We start from the raw sequence: 26752 nt of genomic DNA on the forward strand, positions 1-26752 counted from the left end.
TAAGTCATAATCTCTGAGTCTTTTCTATTTTGGGGGCTCCTCCTCCTAGTCATTCTGTTGATGGGTGTTTGACGGAATGTATAGAGTCCAAATTATTGACCACAACCCAAGCAAGATGCACCTGTTTTCTTGGGAACTTAGGGTTGCTGGCCTCTTGTTTTCCCAGCCTGTCTTCTGCAGGAGGGGCCTGCCACGCTGTTACTCAGGCAACCCTGTTCGGGCGGAGTTGCCCTGTGCCCCTGTGGTGGGGGATGGGCTCAGCGGGAATCAGTTTTTGGGGCCTTTGTTCTCTGGCGGCTTTCCCTGGCGGCTTTCCGCGTCTCTTCCGTGAGTCAGACAGAAGAGACCATTTCCAACCCTCTGCCTCAGAGCAGAGAGACTGCAGTCTATTCTTCAGTGAGCTCTCCAGGCCACACCATCTCCATTTTTGTCCATGCTGCTATAAACTGCAGCGTCCTGGGTTGTGCACCCCTCCAAAGCGCCCCCAGGCCTGCCTCCCGGTCGGGGCACATCTCTACCCTTTATGCTTCTAAAACCGCCAGCCGCTCCCAGTTCACGCACGTGACCCCACCGCTCAGGGTTTCCACCCCAGGGGCTGCCCTAGAGTCCTTTCACTGCCATTACTGATCTGCGAGTTTGTGCCCATCTGCAGCATGCAAGGCTGTCACTCACCGGCGGTGTAAGATCCCCACGGCCAGGCACCCTCCCGCTGCTGTTTATCCTCCTATATCTGCCCACGGAATCAGGGCTCCCTGCTTCATACCTCAAAACCAACTGCCTGCAATATTCTGCTTGTAAAGATCCAGATCTTCTTACATCTCAGGCTGGTTTCGTGGGTGCTCAGAGTGGTCTGGTAGATATCCAGCTCAATTCCGGGGACCAGTAGACATAGGGTCCCCTACTCCTCCACCATCTCCCCTCCCCACCCTGAGTATGTCTTGCCAGCCCTTTCTGGCCTGCCAGGTCTCTGTGGACAGTTCTGATGTTATTCAGATGTTCCTCCCTCTGTACATAAGAAATCTCTTCCCCCCGGGTGCTTTCAGGATTGTTTCCTTGGATCTACATTTTGCGAGGTGTACTATTACATGTTGTGGCGTTGATCTGCTCACATTGATTTTGGGAGGGGTCTTCTCTGCCTCTTGGACGTGAATGTGTGTTTCCTTCCCCAGATTAGGGATGTTCTCAGCTACGATCTGGTCAAATATATCTTCTAGACCTCTTTCTCTCTCCACTCACTCAGGGATACTAATAATTCTGAGATGGGAAAGTTTCATGGCATCATTAATTTTTCTCAGTCTGATCTCTTGGGCTTTAGGCTGTTTTTCCCAGGCCTCCTCGGTTTCCTTTTCTATCATCTAATCTTCTAGCTCACTAATTCGTTCTTCTGCCTCATTTACCCTGGTAGTCAGAGTATCCGGTTTAGACTGCATTTCATTCATAGCATTCCCCTCCCGCCCAGAACTGGATTTATTGACTGAATGGCTATTTCAACTCCCTTCCTCCCCATTCCATGCCTCCCCCACGTCCCCCCCCAGCCCCCCCGTTTGTTGTCTTTGGACGTCATCGTGGTACGTGCAGAGATGGATTCGGTTTGCACCTTTCTGCGGGTGTGTGTCAGTCACCCCCTTTTTGTCCTGAGCTTTCTTTGTATGCTTCAGAGAGACCTCCCCTTGAAATGATAGAAGAAAAATGGTTCATTGGTGGTTGTTGTCAGAGTACTCGCCTGGTCTCGGTTGTACGGTCCCTGCCCGCCGAAATTTGTCTAAGTCCTCCCGGAAGCCCAGGCACCGCAGGTGTGCCGCTGTGGGAAGCCCATGCCCCACGGCCGGCCAGGCCACCAGGGCTTGCTGGTGTCTGCGGGGAATTTTCCATTCATGTCCGCTTCTGCTGGGGCGCATCCCGTGGCGAGTCTGCCCCCTTTCTGGCGGCAGTGGCCCAGATGCATTTTCCAAGTCTCCCCTGGGCTGCTCCATTCATAGCATTTTAAAGTTTGGCCTGATTAGATCTCATTTCTGCCCTTAGAGATTCTATAGTGTCGCTATTATTTTTCTCAAGCCTTGATATCGACTTCATAATTGTTACTCTGAAGTCTATCTCTGACGTCTTGCTTATATCCATATCCATTAAGTCTGTGGCAGACACCATAGTCTCTGATTCTTTTCTTTGTTGGGGGTTCCTCCTCTTAGTCATTCTGTTGGGGAGGGTTTGAGGGAATGTACAGAGTACAAAGTCCTTCATACCTCGAGACCGCTGGTTATTTTCTGCTTGTAGGTGTGCAGATATATATTCTTACATCTCAGGCTGATTTCTTGGGTGTTCAGAATGGTTTGGTAGATGTCCAGCTAAATTCAGGGGACCGGTTGAAATAGGGTCCCCTACTCCTCCACCATCTTCCCTCTTTCTCCAACAAAATGGGCTTTTAACAAGTGGTTTTCAAATCCAAGAGAACAGATGATGAAGTATCATGGAATTTCACAGTCATAAGGGACCCTGGCATGCTTTACTCTAATACTTATCTCTTGCACTCTTTCAAAATTACCCAGTCTCTGGATTACTCCCTCCTGAGACACAGGCAGCTCATAGTGTTAACTTTCTCCTTCCAGCAAGCTAAAACTGGCCTCCCAGTAACCTCCCCACACTGATCTGAAAAACACTCCAGGAAAACAAAACTGGGTTTCATTTTTCCATGCAAGAACCCCTTTGTCCCTCCAGAAGTGTATTTCTATGGTGTCGTTGTCCAAGCTTGATGTTCCAGAGACAGGGTTTCAAATGCTTGCTCACCATCTTTCATCTTCCTGGAAATAAAATAGCTTTTTAAAGCTCCTTTCCTAGAGAGAAGTACCTAGAGAGCACCCCACTGACTCTTTGAGGACCATGAAATCTCTATTTTTTCTCAGCTTTAGATATCTTGGGGTGAGCCCTCTTGGGGCCATACATATGGGATTCCGGTGGAGGGGCACAGAAGCTATTGGAATCAAGGACAGCAGCCTGAAACTCCATATCCCTCCTTCCCAGAGGAGTGGGCCCTACACTGCCAAGGTCCATGCTCTTATGTCTGAAAGGTCCAGAAGAGGCCGGTAGTGTCCCTGGGGTAGGGCAGGTGCTGGGATGTGACCAGAGAAGGCTCCAGCAGCCTAGGAAGTCGCAGTAATGACCCGAGGGAGCCACGAAGTGGCTGGCAATGGTTTGGAGGCAGGAAGGTAGTATTGTAGGAAATGGCCTCAATGAGTCATTGGGCCAGAAAACGGACATTGATGACTATGATGGGGAATGGGCTAAGGGCACTGGGAGGTGTCTGGCCTCAGCTCCAGGGGGCTGGGAATTTGTGAGCAAAGGTAGGAGGGTGTCAATCGGGGCCAATCCCGGGGTGGAGGGGCTGCCAAGAGATGTTCTCGGCCAGGGTCCTGCACCTCGGTGTCCCTGTGCCACCCACCCACCAGAGTAGCCCAGCAGCCCGGGGCTCCTTCAGCAGTGCTTGCAGCTCCCATTGGGGACTTATGCACGGCAGAGGCCCCAGGATCACGGGCAGCCGTGGCCTACCACCCCCTACATTAATTCTAAGAGAACTGGCACATGGTGACGGAGTCCGGGATGCACCAGTAACTTCAGGGGGCCATGGCAGCAGCCCTGTTTGAACCCTGGGAGGGGGGGTGGTCAGTCATGGTGGTTGACACGCAGACAGGCTCCCAAGAGGGGCTCCTGGCCAGGGTCCCCCCTCGGTGTCCCCGCACTGCCCAACCACCAGAGTAGCCCCGCAGCTCAGTGCTCAGCCCCCAGTGTGGGCGGCTGCCAGGGGGCTCCACCGGGACCTACAAGTAGAAGAGGGCAGGCCCCAGGATCATGCCTCAGCAATGCCTATCACCACCTACAATTCTCAGAGCACCGGCACAGTGATTACCTCCGGCAGTGACAGTGACGTCAGAGGGTCACAGTGGCGGTGGGGGCAGCAGGCAGGCGGTGATAGGACAAATAAAATCTTTTTAAAAATTATTAAAAAAATAAAATAAATAAAAGGCAGAGATCATTGAGATGCCTGGCTGGCTCCGTCAGTGGAGTGGTCAACACGATCTTGGGGTTGTGAGTTTGAGCCCCATGTTGAGTGTAGAGATTACTTAAAAATAAAATCTTTTTTAAAATGCAGAGATTATCATACTGCATTAAAAAAAAGATACAACTATATGCTCTTTATAAAAGATACCCTCTAGTTATAAAGGCACAGAGAAATAGAAAGGAAAAAAATGAAAGAAAGATATCTTGTGAAACACAATCACCACAAGAAAGCTGGAGTGGCTACTGATATCAGACAAAGTAGACCTAAGGATAAGGAATATTACCAGATATTTTTTTTTAAAAAGATTTTATTTATTTGACAGAGAGAGACACAGCGAGAGAGGGAACACAAGCAGGGGGGAGTGGGAGAGGGAGAAGCAGGCTCCCCATGGAGCAGGGAGCCCGATGTGGGGCTCAATCCCAGGACCCTGGGATCATGACCTGAGCCGAAGGCAGACACTTAACGACTGAGCCACCCAGGTGCCCCGGAATATTACCAGATATTAAGAAGGACATTCAATGATGATAAGAAAGTGAGTTCTTCCTGAAGACATAATCCTAAATGTTTATATACCTGATAATATAGTTTCAAAATACATTAAATAAAAATTGACATAAAAGAAGAAATAGACAAGTCTGCAAACATTTCAAGGAGATTTGAACAATTCTCTTAGTAACTGATAAAACAGGTGGGCCAAAAATATAAGAATTCAGAGAATTAAACAGTACTGTTAATCAACTTGACCTAATTGACATGTATAGAGCACCATCCCCAACAATGGCAGGATACACATTCCTTTCAAATTAATATGGAACATACATCAAGATAGACTAATGCTTGGGATGCTTGGGTGGCTCAGTTAGTTAAGCAGCTGCCTTCGGCTCAGGTCATGATCCCAGGGTCCTGGGATCGAGTCCTGCATGGGGCTCCTTGCTCAGCGGGGAGCCTGCTTCTCCCTCTGCCTGCCACTCCCCCACTGCTTGTGCGCTTTCTCTCTCTCTCTCTCTGACAAATAAATAAAATCTTAAAAAGAAAAAGAGAGACTAATGCTTTCCTGCTAGACAAGTTTAATAATCTCAAAATAATTGAAATCATACAGAGTCTGTTCTTAGATCACCATGGAATTAAAATAGATATCAAAAGCAAAAAATACAACTAAAGTATCCCCAAATACTTAGAAATTAAATAACACAACCACCTAGCAAAGAAGAAATCACAAGGGAAATAAAATTTTTAAATAAATTATAATAAAAATACATTTCGAAATTCATGAGATCCTGCTAAAATAGTACTTAGAGGAAACTCATATATTAGAAGAGAAAAAAATGGTTAAGAAACATAATTTAAGGATTGCCTGGGTGGCTCAGTTGGTTAAGCGTCTGACTTTTGATTTTGGCTCAGGTCATGATTTCAGGGTCATGAGATTTGGGCTCTGCGCTCAGTATGGAGTCTGCTTGTCCCTCTCTCTCCCCCTCTGCCCATCCCCCTACATGCACACATGCACTTGCTTTCTCTCAAATAAATAAATAAATAAAATCTTCAAACAAAACATAATTTAAGCTAGTAACTAAAAATAACAACAACAACAAAGAACCCAAAGAAAGAAAGAAAAAAAACCTAAGAGCAGAAATCAATGAAATAGAAAACAGATGAACAATGAAAACCAACAAAGCCAAAGTGGAATATGTGAAAAGATGATTAGAACTGGTAAACCCCTGTAAAACGTGAAAGAGTGAAAGAGGAGAGATACCTATACTCTTGGCATTAAAAGGATAAGGGAGTGGTATTAACAAATTTAGCAACAAATTGCCAAAAATTTGACAACTTAGATAAAATTGACAATTCCTTGAAAAATGGAATTTGCCAAATCTGACAAAGAAAAAAAATATGAATAGCCCTATAACTAAAAACAAAAACAAAAACCCTCTAAAACTGTAATTTAAAACTTCCTTAGAAATAAAATTTCAGACTCAAGTGGTGAATTCCACTAAATGTTTAAGGAAGAAATTATACCAGTTTTTCAGAAAATGTTTTCTAAAATAAAAGGGGAGGGAACACTTCCTAGGTCATTTTCAGAGGCTTAAATAATCCTCATGCCAAAACCTGACAAGGACATTACAAGGAAAGAAAATTACAGAACAACAATGCAAGAACACAGAAGTCAAAGTCTTAAAATAGCAAATCCAATCCAGCAATACTTTAGAAAGGATAATATGTCACAATCAAGTGGAGTTTATTCAAGGAATGAAAAGTTGGCTTAATATTTCAAAATCAATCATTGTAATTAGCCCAATTAAATAGTAAAGGAGAAAAAAGTATCCTCAATAGATACAGAAAATGCATTTGACAAAATAATACAGTTTATATGGACAGAAATGGACAAGCTCACTCTAAAATTTTAACTTTCAGGAAAGCAAAGGACCAAGAAAAGTTGGGGTCATTTGGAAGAAGCATAAAGTTGAAAAAGTTATGTGAAAAAGTTGGTATCATGAGGGTTTGCTCCTAGTAAGGCAAATTAGATTGGTAGCAGAAGACTGCAAACTTCCCCAAACAGACCTGGTTTCTAATGCTATGTGTAAAAATTGAAATTTCACCATTGCCTGGACATCTTTGAGCCTCACAGGGCCTCCAACACCTAACTGTGGATTACCCTGCTCTTGCCAATATGCCCACTGCCCAACAGGAAAGGCTCCCAATCCAGGTAGTTTCCCTATCACCTGGCTCAGTGTTCCATCCTCACCCTCCTAGCCCATGAATTATTCACACAAGCCAATCACATTCTCTGGTGGAAAACAGGGAATACCTCACTCTCTTACTACTACAAACTTCTTCCCAGTGTTCCTACTGGTTCACTCTGCTCCTGAGTGCAACCACACGGGGTGTTTGTGTGGTGTAGTGTGCAGTGTCCTTCCATGTGCTGGGATCATATGTGACTAATAAACTTCTGTCAGTCATCAGGCCAGTGTCAGGTGTCATGCATTTAGCTATCTTGTATTATGTAGGGTGGAGGATCCCACCCTCACCAATGGGATAAATAGGAGGTGATCTGAACAGTGTTTGCTACAAAAATTATGAATCGGAGAAGTCACAGAATTCAAAGAAACACCTCTGACTTCTATTTTCCAGAAAAAAATATCCCTTCTCTAATTTTTGCAAAATAATTCAATTACAAAACAGGTAGGTTCTCTGTATGGTACAATTTATGACTATTATGTTGCTCTAATTTACTTTTTTTTTTAGAAATCTGTTTCCAATGTAGAATGTTGACATATATGTTGGTTATCTATACCCTCAAGTTCAGGAAATTTATTCTGTAAAGGGCTAGAGAGTATTTTAGGCTTCACAGGCTTGTTATGGACTGAGTTGTGTTCCCTCCAAATAACATATGTAGAAGCCTGCTATGGACTTCATCATATGTGTATGATATCAGATTTGTGTCCCACCAAAATTCATGTTGAAATCCTGACCTCAAAAGTAATGGTACTAGGAAGGAGCGGGGGGGCTTTGAGAGCTGATTAGGTCATGAAGGTAAAGCTCTCATGAATAGGATTAGTACCCTTATAAAAGAGACCCCAGAGAGATGCCTCACCTTTCCTACCATGTGAGGGCCCAACAAAAAGATGGCCATCTATGAACTTGGAAGTAGGCTCTCACCAAACACTGAATCTGCTAACACTTTGATCTTAGACTTTTCAGCCTCCAGAACTGAGAAATAAATTTGTTTATGAGCCACCCAGCCTACAGAATATCTGTTGCAGCAACCTGAACAAATTAAAACAAATCCCTGAACCTCAATGTGACTAAAGACAGGGCCTTTAAAGAGGTGATTATAGTCAAATGAGGTCATAAAGATGGGACCATAATCTGAAATGACTGGTGTCTTTATAAGAAGAGGAAGAGACACCAAGGATGAGTGCACAGAGGAAAGGTCATGGAAGAACACAGCAAGAAGCCAAGGAGAGGAGACTCAGAAGAAACTAAACCTGCCAGCACCTTGATCTTGGACATCAGCCTCCCAAACTGTGAGACAATAAATTTTGGTTGTTTATACAAACAAATAGATGTGACTGTGTTCCAATAAAATTTTATTTGTAACAACAGGTGCAGGCTGGATTTGTCCCATGCACCACAGTTTGCTGTCCCTTGATCTACGGTATTTAAAGCTCTGTATATATAAAGTGAGACATCAGATTTGAAGTGTGAGCCTCCTTATATAGAACATCATTTATAGATTCAAGACACATTACTCCTACACCCTTTCTAGAAATTCAGCATGATAGATAAAAAGATTTAACTTTCATGTGCGACTTTGTGGTTTTAAAGACGTTATTTATAAGGTTCCCCTCAGTATATTTCCTTTAACTTACAGTAAGAGGTCATATTACATTAAAACATTTCACATATTTTCCACCTTTTTAGTTTTATGATGAGCATATTAGTATTCTAGCATTCATGGCATGCTAGAAGTGAAATATTTTCCACAGTTATATTTATAGGAGTTCTCTCTTTTATTAATTTTTTCATGTTGAGGAATGCCTGTGTTTATGCTGAAATATTTCCCACATTAGATCCATTTGTTGGACTTCTTTCCAGTCAGAATTTCTTTGTGATTGGCACATAATAAAGGTTTCTTTCTCTTATGAATCCTTTGATGTTGAGCAAGGTATGCATTTACAGTGAAGGCCTTTCCACATTCCTCACACTGATAGGGTTTTTCTCCAGTATGCATCCTCTGGTGTTGAGTCAGATATGCACTCTGACCAAAGGTTTTCCCACACTCGTTACACTTGTAGGGTTTCTCTTCAGTATGAATTCTCTGATGTTGATTAAGGTGTGTACTTCTGCTGAAAGATTTGTCACATTTTTTGCATTTGTAAGGTTTCTCTCCAGTATGAATTCTCTGGTGTTGAGTAAGATGTGTGTTCCATCGGAAAGCTTTCCCACATTCATTACATTCAAAGGGTTTTTCTCCAGTATGGATCCTCTTATGTTGAATAAGGGATGACCTATGACTATAGGCTTTGCCACATTCGGTACATTCATAGGGTTTCTCTCCAGTATGTGTTCTCAGATGTAAAGTAAGCTGAATGCTCTGGGTAAAGGCTTTCCCACATTCTTTACATTCAAAGGGTTTTTCTCCAGTATGAATCCTCTTGTGTTGCATTAGGGATGAGCTATGACTATAGGTTTTACCGCATTCGGTACATTCATAAGGTTTTTCTCCAGAATGAGTTCTTAGATGCAGAGTAAGCTGAATGCTCTGAATAAAGGCTTTGCCACACTGATTACATTCATAGGGTTTCTCCCCAGTATGAGTTTTCTGATGCAGAGTTAGATGTGAACTTTGGCTAAAGGCCTTCCCACACTGATTACATTCATAAGGTTTCTCGCCTGTATGAATCCTCTGATGTTGTGTGAGGCATGTGCTTTGGCTGAAGGCCTTCCCACATTCACTGCACTCATAGCGTTTTTCTCCAGTATGAGTTCTCTGATGTAGAATAAGGGATGAGTCCCAGCTGAATGACTTCCCACATACAGTACACTCAAATGGTCGCTCCCCGGTGTGACATCTTTCATGTTGTATAAGGTGTGTCCCCCTGCTAAAAGATTTGCCACAATTTCTGCATTTGAAGGGCTTTTCTCTAGCACCAAATTTCTGATATCTAATAAGGTATGGGTTAACTCCAGTATGAGTACTCTGGTGTTGAGTGAGATCCAAACCACAGCCGAAGTATTTCCCACATTGGTCACATTTGTATGGCTTTTCACTTGTGTAGATTCTCTGATGATTACTTAGATCTAGGTTATGTGAAAAGCCCCTGCTGTAACAGTCATCTTTACACATTGTTTTCCCTGAAGGACTTGTGCTTTGAGTAACAAAGTTTGATTGCTGCTTAAACTCAAATCCATTATCTTCATGAATGTTCTCCTGAGTCAGGATTTTCTTATGGGTAAATGCCATCTGCCCTGGATGGCGTTCTAAACAGCTAAGATATTCTGGGACTTCTCTGGTGAAGTAAAGGATTCCATTCCTTTTACCTTTGTTGATTATCATACCCTGGGAAAATTCTTCAGAAATTACTTGCTTCAGATTTGACTTTGCAATTCTAGATCTTGTCTCTTGGTCTGAAAGAAATAGAAAATGGAGGATATTTGACCATTTAGAGAGACAAAAAGTGTGAGCTAGTTGAAGCTACATATAATATGTTCCTATTACTTTTATTCTTTGACTCCCCAAACAGAGGTACGGTGCTTTGACTGATTTCAAATGTCATGGAAGCCAAGAGCCACTGTGCACAGGAGCAAGGAAGAAAGGGACACACAAGTGGTTATAGGGGTGCTGCTAAGTGACACAAATGAGGACTGCCTTTCTGGAATGACTGAAGGGTAAAAACGGGGACTGAGAATGGACAAGGGGGCAGTAATGACGGGAATCACTGGAATAAGACCCGCAGAAGAAAAGCAGATCAGGGTATAACCCAATGTCACTATGTGCCTGGGGCACTGTGAAATATCACCACTAATCTCTCAGCCTCCAACCTCTTCTCCCTATTTGCCCATTTTGTAAGCTGCCACAGTTAACTTCCCTGAAACACCAATTCACCAGGTCTGTAAGGATGGTCCCACACCACCCTTTTTCCTGCTGCTATCAGAGGCAATGCATGGTCACTGTTGACTTGAGTAGGGGGGTCAGAGTTAGCAAGTGGGCATAAAGGACTTATGCGGAATCCAATACAGTTGAGGGGGTGTGAGAAGACAAGAAACAGAGGAGTTGAGTGAGGTGGAGAGTGATTACGGAAAGTCCTGCTGAGGCTGAATGCAGCAGGAAGCAGAAATCCACGCTGTGGATGCTGGCAGGGAGTGGACGTGGTTACTGGACCACTCCTAGTAGACTTACCTAACATTCAAGGTAGATTCAGAGGGAAGGAATGGTGATCAAACAGATGACAGGAAAGAGAAGGAGGTGAAAGTGGCATCCTTGCCCACTGAGGGGCTTCTCTAGAGAGGGCAGAATGCCTGGCAGCACGGGGGGAGGGGCACACCGGAGAGGAGGGAAGAAGAAAGCCAGCACAGTACTGGGGGGGTGGGGAGGGGCCCACGTGGGCAGTATATTCCCTGCAGGAGCAGAACTCAGGCAGGAGAGGAACAGGAGTTTCTGTGCAGGGATTATTCTCGAGGCAGTCCTGATTTCCCCTGGGATTTCTCCTATGGCCTGTGCTTCTAGAAACTACTGGCTTCCTAGACAGCCTTGTGCATGAGCTCCCAGGCCTCATTCCCATCCCTTCACCTGGAGAGGGGTCCCTAGGGATGTCCCTCCATGCCATCCATGCCGATCCACCTTGCTCCAGCCGGGAGATCACATCAGGCTTGAAATCCTGGCACCCTGCTCAGAAAAGACAAGAGGTGCAAATGTTGGGACAGTGACAAGCATGTGCCCAGGGCCTTGCCCCTATTTCCCTGACTCCAGGACCTTTGCAGCATGAATGATGGGTGACCCCGGGGTGGGGGTGGGGGCAGCCTCAGCCTCCTGCTCCCTACCACGCAGAGGACTAGCAGTGGAAACACCCTGAGTCTGTGTCCTCTGAACATCAAAATATGGCCCCATGGGTCAGAGACCTCAGGGCCTTGGGACTCACGGTTTGGATAGAGAAGAGAAAGCAGACTCCTCATTCACCAACTCATATTGGCAGGGTAGGTACACACAGGCCTTCAAGGACTGTTAGTGGACTGTGCCTCTCAGAGTCTAAAACCCCTTCCCAGTCTCTGTTGCATCTTTTAAAATCATGCATATTTTCGGGGCACCTGGGTGGCTCAGTCGTTAAGCGTCTGCCTTCGGCTCAGGTCGTGATCCCGGGGTTCTGGGATCGAGCCCCACATCGGGCTCCCTGCTCCGTGGGGAAGCCTGCTTCTCCCCTCCTTCTCCCCCTGCTTGTGTTCCCTCTCTCGCTATGTCTCTCTCTGTCAAATAAATAAATAAAATCTTTAAAAAAAAAATCATGCATATTTTCATTATAATCTATTACATCTGTGTTTATTTAACATAAAAATAATCACTTGCCAAGTTAAATTACTTAACATCTCCCCTCTTCCCATCAGCTAAGCAGAACCTGAGCAGATGGCACCTGTGTCCCCTGCCCCTCCCAGGGTGCTGCCATGGTGGGCCCAGGGTGACTCTTACCCAGGGAGGCCAGGCTCCTGTAGTTCTCCAGCATGACCTCTCGGTACAGTGCCCTCTGAGCAGTGCCCAGGTGCTCCCACTCTTCCTGGGTGAACTCTACAGCCACGTCCTGGAATGTCACTGGGTCCTGAGACATTACCAGAGGCAGCGTTAGGCAGTGGGAATGCCATGCACAGCACATCACAGACGGCAGCATCCCGGCAGGCAGGGGAAGGTATATACAAAGAAACTGGCTTATATTGTGCTGAACACAAGACATTAATGCATCTGGTTCAAGCAAGAACAAGACACCAACACTGAATCTGCTACTCTGATATTCTCCTGGAAGTTCTCGTCTGTGCAGTAAGAAATTCCAGAAGAGTAATGACAGCTACAGACAGTTATGAGACTCCCTGGGGTGATGTCAAGGGCAAAGAAGCAAACTGTCATTGAATCCAGAATCCAAGGAATATGCATTTATTCAGGGTAACAGACTGAATTGTGCTCCTTCCCCACCCGTCATATGTTGAAGCCCCAACCCACAATGTGACTATATTTGTAGATATGGCCTTTAAAGAGACAGTTCAGGTTAAATGAGGCCATAAGGGTGGGGTCCTAATCTGACGGGTCCTTGTAAGAAGAGGAAGAGACACCGGGAGTGCATGTACATAGAGGAAAAGCCATGTGAGGACACAGAGAGAACGTGGCCCTCTACAAGCCAGGAGGAGACCTTTCACCTGATGGCACCTTTATCTTGGACCTCCTGCCTCTAGAACTGTGAGGAAATGAATTTCTGTTGTTTCAGCCATGCAGTTGGTGGTATTTTGTTAAGGCAGCCCTGGCAGATGAACAGAGATCAAACATGTGCATTTGAACAGTCTATTGTTTAGGGGTGTATGTGGTAAGACCATAAAGAAGAGCAAGAAGAAGATTCCTACAAATTCCAGGGTAGAGACTGTATTTGAAGGAGGAGGGAGAGGGATGTTGTTTTTAGGATGAAGAGATGGATAAAAAGGAAGTATATCTATTAAGTTATATGGAACAGGACAAAAGAGTTACCAGAAGCAAGGCTGGTCAGGGCAGCACAAACAACAGAGAACTAGGTGCTGTGATGTGCAGACCGACGCTGAGGGACAGCTTCTTGGTGGCTCTGCATCTCAATGGTGTGTGTCTTCCTTATTCTTCCACCCACATGCAGCACACTCTCCTGGCCCTTCCTGCTCAGACCCCTGGGTCCTCCCCATCTTTCTCCTCCTTAAATGACTGGGGTCCACAGTCCTCTGCACCAACCGCCCCCCCTTGAGGTCTCCCTAGGCTCATCCTCTCCTGGGACCTCAGGACCACTTTTTGTCCCAAACTCCCAATGTGAGCTTTCAGGTCTGAATACATGAGTTGTCAGAACAGAGTGAGAGGAGAAAAGGAAGTCAAGGGTGAAGTTGGGTGGAACAGTGTCATTTCCATCACTGAGGACATGCCCTCCCCCACAGAGGTGGAGACCCCATGGGCAGAAATTCTCCAGGTAATAGTGGGTTCGTCACCACAGCTGGAGACCCCGTGGGCAGTGGGGACTCTCTTCTCCATGAGACAGAGATTCTACAAGTGGTGGTGCCCACCTTGCCATGAATGGAGCCGCCTCACCAAAGAAGATCCACTGATGTCGCCCATGGCCCAGGGCAGCAGAGACCAGGGGACCAGACCTGTGAAGGCTGAGTCACATCATTGTAGGGCATCCTCACCAAAGCCGTGAGAGGACAAAGCCTGAGAGATCCGACCAGGGTAGCAGCTACTTCAGAGCCCCAGTCACTGAAGGAGACACCCACACAATCCCAAAATTCAAGATGGCAAAAGGACTAAAGCAGCCTGTTCACCAGCTGAGAACATGTCTCCCCAGTCTAGTCAGACAATGGCTGAGTAAACACCACGTTCTCCTTCATCTGGTTTAGTTCATCCAACAAGTACAAGCTGAAATGTAATCCCAGTAATGAGAAACTAAATACCGAAGCCTTTAAATTTTTGCAGATAATCAACTTGAGAATTTTAATTTAAATTAAATTAAAGATACTTTTAATTTATAATAAAATTTTACAACCTGATTTTTTGGAAAGTAAAAAGCTGCAAGTGCCTATTAATAGTTTTAAATGATTTTAATTAATAAGAATGAGTCAGGAAAGAATGAGTATGCAACATTATGTATTACAAAAAACCACCTGTTCTTCAAACAAAATCCTGACCCATGTGGGCAGCAGGCTTTGAAAGTTAATAAATCCATCTAAAGATTTAAATGTAGACACAGATACTTGGTTTGGCTGTAAACTGATTCTTTGCTTCTGGTTAAATATGTAAGACACATATGATAAGAAACTGTCTTATGTTCTTGATAATTCCTTTCAGAAGTTCAGTATCTAAAATAGAAAGGCACTTTTAAAGGTAGTGGTCACTTCCTTAACCATGTTCTTGAAGAATAAAGTCTTAAGGAAAGATCACAGAGGGAGAGGGACATTGTATATTTGTGTGTTGATTTTTCATTAAGAAAAAATGGAATGACTCCCTCTGACCCTCCCCCCTCTCATGTGCTCTCTCTCTCTCATTCTCTCTCTCAAATAAATAAAATCTAAAAAAAAAGAAAAAATGGAATGAAAGAACAGAAACTTTCAGTAATTGGGTAATATAATGAAAAATATTTTGTTGAACATATATTTTTCTAAATATTTGATGATAGGCTCGTCTGGAGAATATTCATAATGGCGACCAGGAATAAATGTGAAAAAACTAAAATACTAAATGTGAAAAAAAAGATTTAAATGGGAACAAACCAAGATTTTTTTGTTGTTGTTATCGTTTGCTTTTTGTTTTTAATAGAAGAAGCCAAATGAGGGAAACTTGCCCAATTAGGCATTGGTCCAAAACTATGATTATTAAAACAACATTATATTTATGAAACCAGGCAGCCTAGATGGCCTGGAAATAGATGCCAATTTAGACACAAACATGGCCTTTTTAGGCAGCAAGAGGAGATGGATCATTCAAAAATGGTACTGGACAACTGGCTAATCACCTGGAAAAAATAAAAAGAAGATACCCACCTTATACCATTCTTTTTTTTTTTTTTTTTTCTTGAGAGAGTGTGTGTGCACGTGTGGTGGGGGAGGGGCAGAGGGAGAGGGAGAGAGAGAATCTTAAGCTGAGCATGCTGAGCCTGGAGCCTGACACGGGACTCGATCTCACAACCCTGAGATCATGACCTGAGTTGAAATCAGGAGTCAGACACTTAACTGACTGAGCCACCCAGGCACCCTCTTCACACCATTCTTAAGGACAAAATATATTAGTTTTTAAAGCTATGATAGTCACAATAGTCATATGGATTGAAAAGAATAACCTTGGGGAGGGCTGACACCAAGGCCAGGATCCATTCTAAAACCAGAGGCACACTTGAAAACAAAGAAATCAGATTTTCTGTACAACCTAAACAAGTTTGAATTTTCCCAACTAACTGGGAAAAGGAATTTGCAATATCTATTATTTTCAAAGGATTGATAATCTTCTATGTAAAAAGTTCTTATAAATCAATAAGAATAAAACAAATAAGAGAAAATGGACATAAGATATGAGTGATTCACAGAGGAAATTCAAATGGTTAAAAAATACATGAAAAGATGTGTGTGCCTGGATGGCTCAGTCAGTTAAGTGGATAATTCTTGATTTCAGCTCACATCATGATCTCAGGGTCCTGGAATTGAGCCCCATGCTGAGTGGGGAGTCTGCTTGAGGATTCTCTCTCTTTCTCTCCCTTTGCCCCTCCCCCTGCTCATACACTGTCTCTCTAAAATAAATTTTCTTTTTCTTTCTTTTCTTTCTTTCTTTCTTTTTCTTTCTTCTTTCTTTCTCTCTCTCTCTCTTTCTCTTAAAGATTTCCCTTATTTTTTTTGTCAGAGATAGAGAGAGAGCAAGCAGGGGGAGCAGCAAGCAGAGGGAGAAGCAGGCTCCCCGCTGTGGAAGGAGCCCGATGCGGGACTCGATCCCAGGACCTGGGATCATGACCTGAGCCAAAGGCAGATGCTTAACCGACTGAGCCACCCAGGCGTCCCTAAAATAAATAATCTTTAAAAAAAGAAAAAAATATATGAAAAGATGTTCAAACACACTAATGAAAATTTGAAATGGAAATTAAAGGAGTAACTTTTTTTCCCTTTACTGTTAAATTGGCAAAGATTAAAAACTTTGCTAGACTTTAGTTTCCAGTAATTGACTGATTGAGTATCCAAAAGTGATCTTCCAGCTGAGAACAAATAAAAATCCTGGATAAAATGTCTTTCAGGAAAAAACTATAAAACTTTACTGAGACATAAGAAGACTGATTACTAAAATGGCATACATTCTTTGCAAATTTATGATAAAATTAACTAAAATGCAAAATGAAATTTTTTACCTTGCTAAAAAAAGACACAAAAATTTATCTGGGAGGAAAATCAAGCCAAAAGAATTTTACAAAGCTAAAATTATTAAATTACCTTTGCTTCAGTTCAAAAACTGCTTTCATTTAAAAATAAATGACTGGCTGAACAGATAACCTCCAAACCTGGTTCTTGTATATTTACTAATTTAATATCATAAAGGTGATATTACAAATATCTGGAGGGCAAATTATTCAATAGATAGTGCTGAAGTCACTTGTATGCAACAAATTGGATAGCCCAGATGAACGAACAAATTTCTAGAAACACCCAAACTACTAAAACTCATTCAAGAAAAAATTAAAAAATCTGAATAACAGGGAAGGAAATTGAATCAGTAATCAAAAATCTCCCAACAAAGAAAAGCCCAGGATCAGATGGCCTCACTGGTGAATTCTACCAAACACTTGAAGAAGAATTAACACAAGTTCTTCCAAAAATTGAATAGAAGGCAACACTTCCTAACTCAATCTTTGAGGCTAGATTTACCCTGATACTGAACCAGACAAAGAAACTATAAGAAAGGTACAGATCAACATCCCTTATGAATAAATATACAAAAACCCTCAATAAAGTGCTAGAAAATCAAATTCAGCAGCATGTTACAAGGGCTATACAACATGACTAAGTGGGATTAATCCCAGGAATGTAAGGGTGGCTCAACATACAAAAAATCCAATCCACATAACACACCACATTAATGGAATGAAGGAAGAAAATTACATGAAATCTTAATTGATTCAGAGAAAGGATGTGACAAAATCTATCACCCTTTCATGATGAAAACACAACTAGGAATAGAAGGGAACTTCCTCAACATGGTAAAGGCCATATGTAAAAAAACCAACAGCTAACATCATACTTAATGGTAAAAGTCTGAAAGCTTTATCCTCCAAGATGAGGAATAAGACAAGAATGCCACTCTTGCCATTTCTATTCAACATACTACTACAAGTTCTAGAAAAAGCAATTAGGCAAGAAAAAGAAATAAAATGTATCCAAATTGGAAAGGAAGAAGTAAACCATCTGCAGGTGACATGATCTGATATGTAGAAACCCCTAATGATTCCATAAAAAAAACTCACCAAAGTTTTAGGATATAAAATTAACACCGAAAAACTGGTTATATTTCAGGTGCAGAAAAAGCATGTGACAAAATTCAACATCTGTTCATGATACAAATTCTCAACACATTGGTATAGAGGGAACACCATACTTAATGGTGAAAAGCTGAGAGCCTTTCCTCTAAGATCAGGAACAAGAGAAGGATGCCCATTCTTGCCACTTTATTCAACACAGTACTGGAAGTCCTAGCCAGAAAAACTGGGCAAGAAAAAGAAATAAAAGGCATCCAAATTGGAATAGAAGGAATAAAACTGTTGCTATTTGTAAACGACATGATATTATATATAGAAAACCCTGAGGATGCCATCAAAAAAACTGTTAGAATTAATAAACAAATTCCGTAAAGATGCACGATCAACACAAAAAAATCTCTTGTGTTTCTATACACTAATAATGTACTATCAGAAAGAGAAATTAAGAAAACAAGCCCATGTACAATTACATCAAAAAGAATAAAACATCTAGGAATCCATTTAACCAACAAGGTGAAAGATATGTGTATTGAAAACTACAAGACATTAAGGAAAGAAATTAAAGAAGACACAAATAAAAGGAAAGATATTTTGTGCTCATAGACTGGAAGAATTAATATTGTTAAAATGTCCATATTACCCAAAGCAATATACAGATTCAATGCAATCCCTACCAAAATTACAATGTGACAATTCTGTTTTCACAGAAATAGACCAATCCTAAAATTTCTATGACACCATAAAAGACCCCAAATAGCCAAAGCAATACTGAGAAAGAACAAGGCTGGAGGCATCGTATTCCTTGATTTCAAACTATATTACAAAGCTACAGTAATTAAAACAGTATGGTATCGGCATAAAAACAGACACAAAGATCAGTGGAACAGAATAGAGAGCACAGAAATAAGCCCATGCATATGTGGTCAATTAATTTATGACAGAGTAACCAAGAAAATACAATGGGGGAAAGGACAGTCTTTAATAAACGGTGCTGGGAAAATTGGACAGCCACACAAAAAGAATGAAATAGGACCACTATCTTACATCATACACAAAAATTAACTTAAAATGGATTAAAGACTTGAATTAACACCTGAAACCCTAAAACTCCTACAAGAAAACATTTGAATCTGACACCAAAAGCAAAAACTACAAAAGCAAAAATAAACAGGTGGGACTACATCAAAGTAAAGAGCTTCTGTATAGCAAAGGAAACCATCAACAAAATAAAAAGGCAACCTACTGAATGGGAGAAAATATTTGCAAATATATATTTGATAAGGGGCATTAATCCAAAATATATTAAAGAACTCCTACAATTCAATAGTAAAAAAAACAAACAAATAATCAGATTAAAACATGGGTAGATGATCTGAGTAGACATTTTTCCAAAAACATACAGATGGCCAACAGACACATGAAAAGATGCTCTACATCATTAATCATCAGGGAAATGCAAATCAAAACCACAAGGAGATATCACCTCACACCTGTTAGAATGGCTATTATCAGAAAGACTAGAAATAACGAGTGTGGGCGAGGATGTAGTAAAAAGGGAAACCCTCACACACTGTTGGTGGGAATGTAAATTGGTGCAGCCTCTGTGGAAAACAGTATGGAGGGTCCTCAGAAACCTAAAAGGAGAACTACCATAGGATCCAGCGATCCCACTTCTGGGTAGTTATACAAAGAAAACAAAAACACTAGCTCAAAAAGATATCCATACCCCTGTGTCCACTGCAGCATTATTTACAGTAGCCAAGATATGTAAGCAATACAAGTGTCCATTAATAGGTGAATGGATAAAGGTGTGGTGTACACATACAACGGAATATTACTCAGCCATCCCCACACAATGCCATTTGTGACAAAATGGATGGACCTTGAGGGAATTATGGTAGGTGAAATAAGTCTGGCAGAGACAAATACCAAATATCTGTCTCATATGTGGAAAATAAATAAATAAATAAATAAACAAACAAACAAACAACACCAAGCTCAGAGATACACAGAATAGGTCAGTGGTTGCCAGAGGTGGGGGAGTGAGGAGTGGGAGAAATGGGTGAACTATTTTTTGTTTGTTTGTTTTGTTTTAGTTTAACTAAATTAGCTTTCTTTTTTTAAATTTTTAAAATTTATTTGAGAGAGAGAGTGAGCATACATACATGCATGCGAGTGTGGGCGGGGGTGGGGAGGGACAGAGGGAGAGGGAGAGAATCTTCAAGCAGACTCCCGGCTGAGCCTGGAGCCTGGTGCCGGGCTCAATCCCAAGACCCTGAGATCATGACCTGAGCCGAAATCAAGAGTTGGCTGCTTAACCGACAGCTATCTAAGTGCCCCTAAATAAGTTAACTTTCTAAAAAAGAAAAATTGGTTGTATTTCAACATACCACTAATGAAAAATACCAAAAAGAAATTAACATGATTCCATTTAAAATAGCATCAAGGAATAAATACTTAGGAATAAATTTAACCAAGGAGGTGTAAGACTTGTACACTGAAAACTACAAAGCACTGTTGAAAGAAATTAAAGAAGACCAAAAGAAATGGAAAGACATCCTGTTCTCATGGACTGGAAGATTTAATATCACTAAGATGTCTATATTACCCAAAGCAATATAAGATTCAATGCAATCCCTATCAAATCCCCATGGTGTTTTTGCAAAAATGGAAAAACCTATCCTAAAATTCATACAGAATTTCAAGGAAACCAGAATAGCTAAAACAACCTTGAAAAAGAAAAACAAAGTTGGAGGACTCACACTTCCTGATTTAGAAAAGTACTGCACAACTATAGGGATCAAAACAGTGTGGTACTGGCATAAGGACAGACATTTAGACCAATGGAATGGCACTGAGAGCCCAGAAATAAACTCTCACCTTTCTGGCCAATTGATTTTTGAGAAAGGTGCCAAGACTATTCAATGGAGCAATAGGCAGTGCAGGATAAACTGGATATCCATGTGCAAAAGAATGAATATAGACCCTTACCTTACACCATACATAAATATTAACATAAAGCAAATGAAAGACATAAATTTAAGAGTGAAAATGATAAAATTCAGAAAAAACATAAAGGCAAATCTTCATGACTGTGGATCTGACAAATGGTTCCTTAAATATAACATCAGAAGCACAGGAAATAAAATTTAAAAAAATAAATAAATTGGACTTCACCAAAACTTAAAAGTTTTGTTCATCAAAGGATACTATCAGGAGAGCAAAATGGCAATCCACAGAATGGGAGAAAATATTTGCAAATCATATATCTAGTAAGTGCTTAATATCCACAATATATAAAGAACACATACAAATTAACAACCACCAAAAAAAAACAAAAAACAAAAAACAAAAAAACAACATAAAAATGGACAGGAGCACCTGAGTGGCTCAGTTGGTTAAGCATCTGACTCTTGATTTCGACTCAGGTCATGATCTCAGGGTCCTCAGCGTGGAGTCTGCTTGGGATTCTATCTCTCCCTCTGCCCCTCCCCCTGCTCATGCTCCCTCTCTCTCAAATAAATAAAATCTTTAAATAAAAATAGAAATGACAAAAGACTTAAATAGACATTTCTCCAAAGAATATATATATGTATATGTACATGTATACATACAGCCAATAAATACATGAAAAGATGCTCAACATCATTTGTTATTAGGGAAATACACATCAAAACCATAATGAAATTTTACTTCACATCTACCAGGATGGTTGTAACAAAAGCAACGGAAAATACCAAGTGTTGGTGAGACATGGAGAAACTGACACATTTATGCACAGCTGGTGGGAATGTATAATGGTACAGTTGTTGTAGAAAACAGTCTGGTGATTTCCTCAAAAAGTTAAACATGGCACTACCATATACCCCAACAATTCCACTCTTAGGTATATGCCTCAAAGAATGAAAAACAGGGACTCTGATAGATACCTGTACACCAATGTTCACAACACCATTTTCATAAGAGCTAACAAGTGGAAACAGTCCAAGTGTCCATTAACAGATGACTGGATAAACAAATGGGGGATATGCATACAATGAAATATTATCCCACCATAAAAAGGAGTTAAAGTCTGATACATGCTACAACATATATGTTAAGAGTGAGGAATTATCTCTTAGTTTATTTATTTTTTAAAAGATTTTTATTTATTTATTTATTTATTTATTTATTTATTTATTTATTTATTTATTTATATAGAGGAGCAGGCGGAGGGGCAGAGGGAGAGGGAGAGCTAAAGAATCTCAAGCAGACTCCATGCTAAACGCAGAGCCCAATGCAGGGCTCGATCCCATGACCCTGAGATCATGACCTGAGCCAAAACCAAGAGTTGGACACTTAACAGACTGAGCCACCCAGGCGCCCCTATTTCTTAGTTTATATAGTTTCTGTTTGGCTTGATGGTAACTGGGTCGTGATAATTGGTGACAAGTGTACAATACTGTGAATGTAATTCACAATGGAGTGTATGCTAAAAAATGGTTAAAATGGCAAATTTTATGTTATACATATCTTGCCACAATAGAAAAAAGCAAAGTGATAACCTGTGTGTGTAGCATTCTACCACTTGGGTGAAAAAGAAATGGGTGAAGGATACAAATTCAGACGGTTGCATATGTATAAATTATCCCTAAAAGAATACACAGGAGGGCGCCTGGGTGGCTCAGTTGGTTAAGCGACTGCCTTCGGCTCAGGTCATGATCCTGGAGTCCCGGGATCGAGTCCCGCATCGGGCTCCCTGCTCGGCAGGGAGTCTGCTTCTCCCTCTGACCCTCCTCCCTCTCATGCTCTCTGTCTTTCATTCTCTTTCTCAAAATAAATAAATAAATAAAATCTTAAAAAAAAAAAAAAAGAATACACAGGAGGTTGTCTGCAGAGGACAACTGAGGGGCTGGGGGCAGAAGTAGAAGACTTGCTGTTCACCCTTTTGTATGTTTGAATTCTCAATTATGTGCATGTATTACTTATTTAAAAATTTAATCACTTAAAAAATTCACAGAAGTGGGCTTTAAATAAACATTATGACCCCAATAAATAAACATGCAAAGGTCAGAAAGAATAAACACACCCTCCCTGACTCCCACCTGCACAGAAAGCAAAGTCCTCAGTGTCACCTGTGCCTTGGCCATGTCCTCTTTTCCAGGAAAAGCTGCAGAGAGAGAGAGAGAGAGGACACGTGAGTGCCTGCTCCTGTGGGCTCAGAACTGTCCAGAGAGGACCACTCACCTGTCCCCTGGCACCGCAACAGGGGCACAAAGGACACGATCACTTGTGCCCCTGGGGCTCCATACTGTGAAGAAAGAGTGGGGCTTTTTCCTTGGCTTTCTTGTCTTTTCTGACATCTGACGCACTGACAGCATAGATCGCTTCTCTCTCAGGACCAGCTCCTCCCATAAAGAAAATTCCAGGCCCCGATGGTTTTCAATGATGAATGAATGCTATCGAACACTTAAAGGCACAAAGTCCATCAGAAAATCGAAAAGAAGGGAATACTTCCGAACTCATTTCATGAGGCCAACACAACCTTGCTATTCAAACTTGACAAATCATTACAAGACAATTAAAGACCAACACCAGGAACATAGATACAAAAATCCTCACCACATATCAGCAAATCAAAAGTATATGTATATTTAAGTGTGCAGGTGTGTGTATATCTTCCAGTGGAGTTTATCCCAGAAAAAAAAATGCTGGTTTAAGATTAGGAATTTTATGTAACTAATCACATTAAGATCAAATTAAGAGAATGAAAGGGAAAATCATATCCTAATAGATGCAGAAAATCATTAGATAAAATTCTACACTACTTCATGATTAAAATGCTCAGCACACCAGTAATGAACTTATTCAGTTGATAAATGGCATCCACAAAAAGTACCTACAACTCACATCATAATAAATAATGACACATTCAATGTTTTAACCCTGATATTGGGAACTAGGCAAGGATGTCTGTTCTCACCATTTCTATTTTACCTTGTACTTGAGGTCCTAGTCAGTGAAATAAAACATGAAAACCTAAATAAAAAGCATAAATAGTAAAAGGGAAGAAGTAAAACTGTATTTGCAGTCAACATGATTTTCTCCATAGAAAAACCTAAGGAAGCCATAACATGCCTTTAAAAATGAATAAACTAAGCAAGGTCATAGGATGTGAGAGTCTCTTGATTTCTTACTAACCTTAATACTCCAATCCCATGCCATAGTTAAAATTCTTCATACTACATTTTCCCTGTTCATCTCACTGTGCAGTTTCTGTCTCCTGGTTGGATACTTACTGATACAACTGTCAGGGGAAAAAACTACTCTTGCCCTCTACTTCACTATATACAAGAAATTAATTTGAATTATATTGTAGATGTAAAGAGAAAAGCTAAAAATATAAAGTCTACAGAAGAAATTACTGGAGGAAATCACTGTGACCTTGTGGTGGGCAAAGAATTCTTATAACTAGGACACAAAAATCACTAACTAAAAGTTGGTAAATTAGACTTCACCAAAATTAAAAAATGCTCTGTAAAAGACATCATTAAGAAAATAAAAAGGCAAGCATGTAGGAAAGGGTTAACTCTACATGCCTGGTTTGCTCATGCCCTGCACATTCCCAAGAAAGGCATATTTTCAGAACTGGCCCCTGGATAGCTCCTGGGCACTGAGTTCCTAGAATGTTCTGTTGGATGAGAAGAGTGTTTTTGCAAGCCTGAGGCCTTGAGCCACCCTGTGCCAGATTGTCCAGATAGCTTACACTAACAGTGTGATTCATGGTGAACACCTACTTCCCGTCTGGGGGTCTGGAGCTTTAGTAACTGAGGTCAGCCATGCAGCACCATATGCCTACATGGCTGACCTCTGGTAAAAAAAACACTGGACACCTAGACTTGGGTAAGTTTCCATGGTTGGTGACACTTTGCACATGTTACACATTACTGCCCGGGAAATTAGGTACATGCCTTGCCACTCCACTGGGAGGGGACATGTGGAAGGTTGTGCATGGTTTCTTCTAGACTTTGCCCCATGCACCTTTCCTTGTGCTGATTTTACTGTGCATTCTTTTGGTGTAATAGGCACTAACCATGAGACAGTAACTTCTGAGTCCTGTGAGAGCCCTTCTAGTGGAACATCAAGCCTGACGGTGGCCCTGGGGATCCTTGAGACAGCAAGCCACAGACAGCAAGCCCTATATATATGGTAATGCAGACATAATACATATAGACATACAAATATAGCAATACAGAACACATACATGGTAACATAAGCATATACACATATAACACATACATGATAAGGTCTTATATCTAGAATATAGAAAGAGTTCTTATAGCTCAAAAACAAGAGATCAACCAACCCAGTAAAAAATGGGCAAGGGACTTAGTCCTTCATAAAATGAGATATAAAAATGATGAAAAGCATATGAAAATATGCTCACCATCATAGCCATTGGGAAAATCCAAATGAAAGACATCGTGAGTCAGCACCATACCATTAGAAGGGCTAAGATTAAAAAGACTGACAATACCAAATGTTGGCAAAGATCTGGAGCAAACACAACTCTTGCACATTGTTAGTGGGAATGTAAAATGGATCAGCAACTTTGGAAGTTTCAGAGTTTTTTTACAAAGTTAAATATATACCTGTCATATGAGCCACCAGCCGTTCCACTACTAGCTGTTTGCCCAAGAGAAATAAAATATATGTCCACAGAAAGGCTTGTACACAAATGACCACAGCAGCTTTACTCATAAAAGCTAAAAACTAGAAGTTACTCAAATGCACACTGGCAGGTGAACGAATATACAAACAGTGGTATGTTCATACAAGGAGTAACACAGAGCAATAAAAATGAATAAACTGCTAATACACACGTGATATGGAAGAATCTCGGAGACATTTAGTTCAATGAAAATTTTTAAAAAGCCAGATGAAAAATGGTACATATAATATGGTTGAATTTCATGAATTTTGTTTTCTTTCTTTTTTTTAAGATTTTATTATTTATTTGACAGCGAGCGAGCACAAGCAGGGGGAGTGGCAGGCAGAGGGAGAGGGAGAAGCAGGCTTCCTGCTGAGCAGGGAGCCCGATGCGGAGCTCGATCCCAGGACTCTGGGGTCATGACCTGAGCCAAAGGCAGCTGCTTAACCGACTGAACCACCCAGGCGCCCCTCTTTTTTTATTTTTTTCTTTTTAATTGAAGTATAGTTGACACACAATCTGTGAAGTTTTTTTTTTTTTTTTAAAGATTTTATTTATTTGACAGAGAGAGACATAGCGAGAGAGGGAACACAAGCAGGGGGAGTGGGAGAGGGAGAAGCTGGCTTCCCGGCAGAGCAGAGAGCCCGATGCAGGGCTCGATCCCAGGACCCTGGGATCATGACCTGAGCTGAAGGCAGACGCTTAACGACTGAGCCACCCAGGCGCCCCAATCTGTGAAGTTCTAAAGCAAGTTCTATGATGACAGAAATCAGGCCAGTGGTTGCTCGAAGTGAGAAAAACTAGAAATTGACTAGAGAGAGGCATAAAGGAACCTCTTAGGATGTTAAAAATGTTCCCTGTCTTAATTGGGGTGGTAGGTACACAGATTTATATGCCACATTCCATCACATCCCATTTTATTGTATCTAAGTTATATGGCATTAAGTTGATTAAAAAGAAACTAGCTCCATGGGGCACCTGGGTGGCTCAGTCAGTTAAGCATCCGACTCTTGGTTTCAGCTCAGGTCATGATCTCAGGGTCATGGGCTCTAGAGTCTGCTTGAGATTCTCTCTGTCCCTCTCCCCCCATTCATGCTTTCTTTCTCAAATAAATAAATCTTAAAAAAAAAAAGTGAGGAGACAAACCACTTGGGTACATGGGTATCTGGGAGAAAAGTGTTCCTGGCAGAGGGACTATCATGTGGAAGCATGCCTAGTGAGTTCCAGATACAGCAGAGAGGCGGGTGTGGCCAGAGCAGAGGGAGGGAGGGAGCGACCCCAGATGAGGTTGGAACTCAGAAC

General features: G+C 41.6%; 1 protein-coding gene across 1 annotated transcript; it reads right to left on the minus strand.

Moving 5' to 3' along the window:
• Window positions 1–5048: 5048 nt before the first annotated feature.
• Window positions 5049–26699, minus strand: LOC102745885 (uncharacterized). Its single transcript, XM_081801596.1, has 6 exons — window positions 24833–26699; window positions 23052–23208; window positions 22845–22909; window positions 12231–12357; window positions 11340–11435; window positions 5049–10177 (listed from the first exon to the last, which is right to left on the minus strand). The coding sequence occupies exons 2-6, from the start codon at window positions 23152–23154 to the stop codon at window positions 8616–8618; spliced, it is 1953 nt and encodes a 650-aa protein (XP_081657722.1). The 5' UTR covers window positions 23155–23208; window positions 24833–26699; the 3' UTR covers window positions 5049–8615.
• Window positions 26700–26752: the final 53 nt, after the last annotated feature.

Source organism: Leptonychotes weddellii, chromosome 13 (assembly GCF_054177405.1).
Source record: "Leptonychotes weddellii isolate Sample4059 chromosome 13, ASM5417740v2, whole genome shotgun sequence".
In the NCBI taxonomy this organism is placed as follows: Eukaryota; Metazoa; Chordata; class Mammalia; order Carnivora; family Phocidae; genus Leptonychotes; species Leptonychotes weddellii.

Excerpts from the sequence above, each read along its gene's own strand:
- LOC102745885 (XM_081801596.1), bottom strand. The coding sequence starts at position 23,154 with ATGGGAGGAGCTGGTCCTGAGAGAGAAGCGATCTATGCTGTCAGTGCG. Across the intron at positions 22,910-23,051 it reads AGCCCCACTCTTTCTTCACA|CTTTTCCTGGAAAAGAGGAC; the intron begins GTATGGAGCCCC and ends CTCTCTCTGCAG. Across the intron at positions 12,358-22,844 it reads GGACTTTGCTTTCTGTGCAG|GACCCAGTGACATTCCAGGA; the intron begins GTGGGAGTCAGG and ends GTAATGTCTCAG.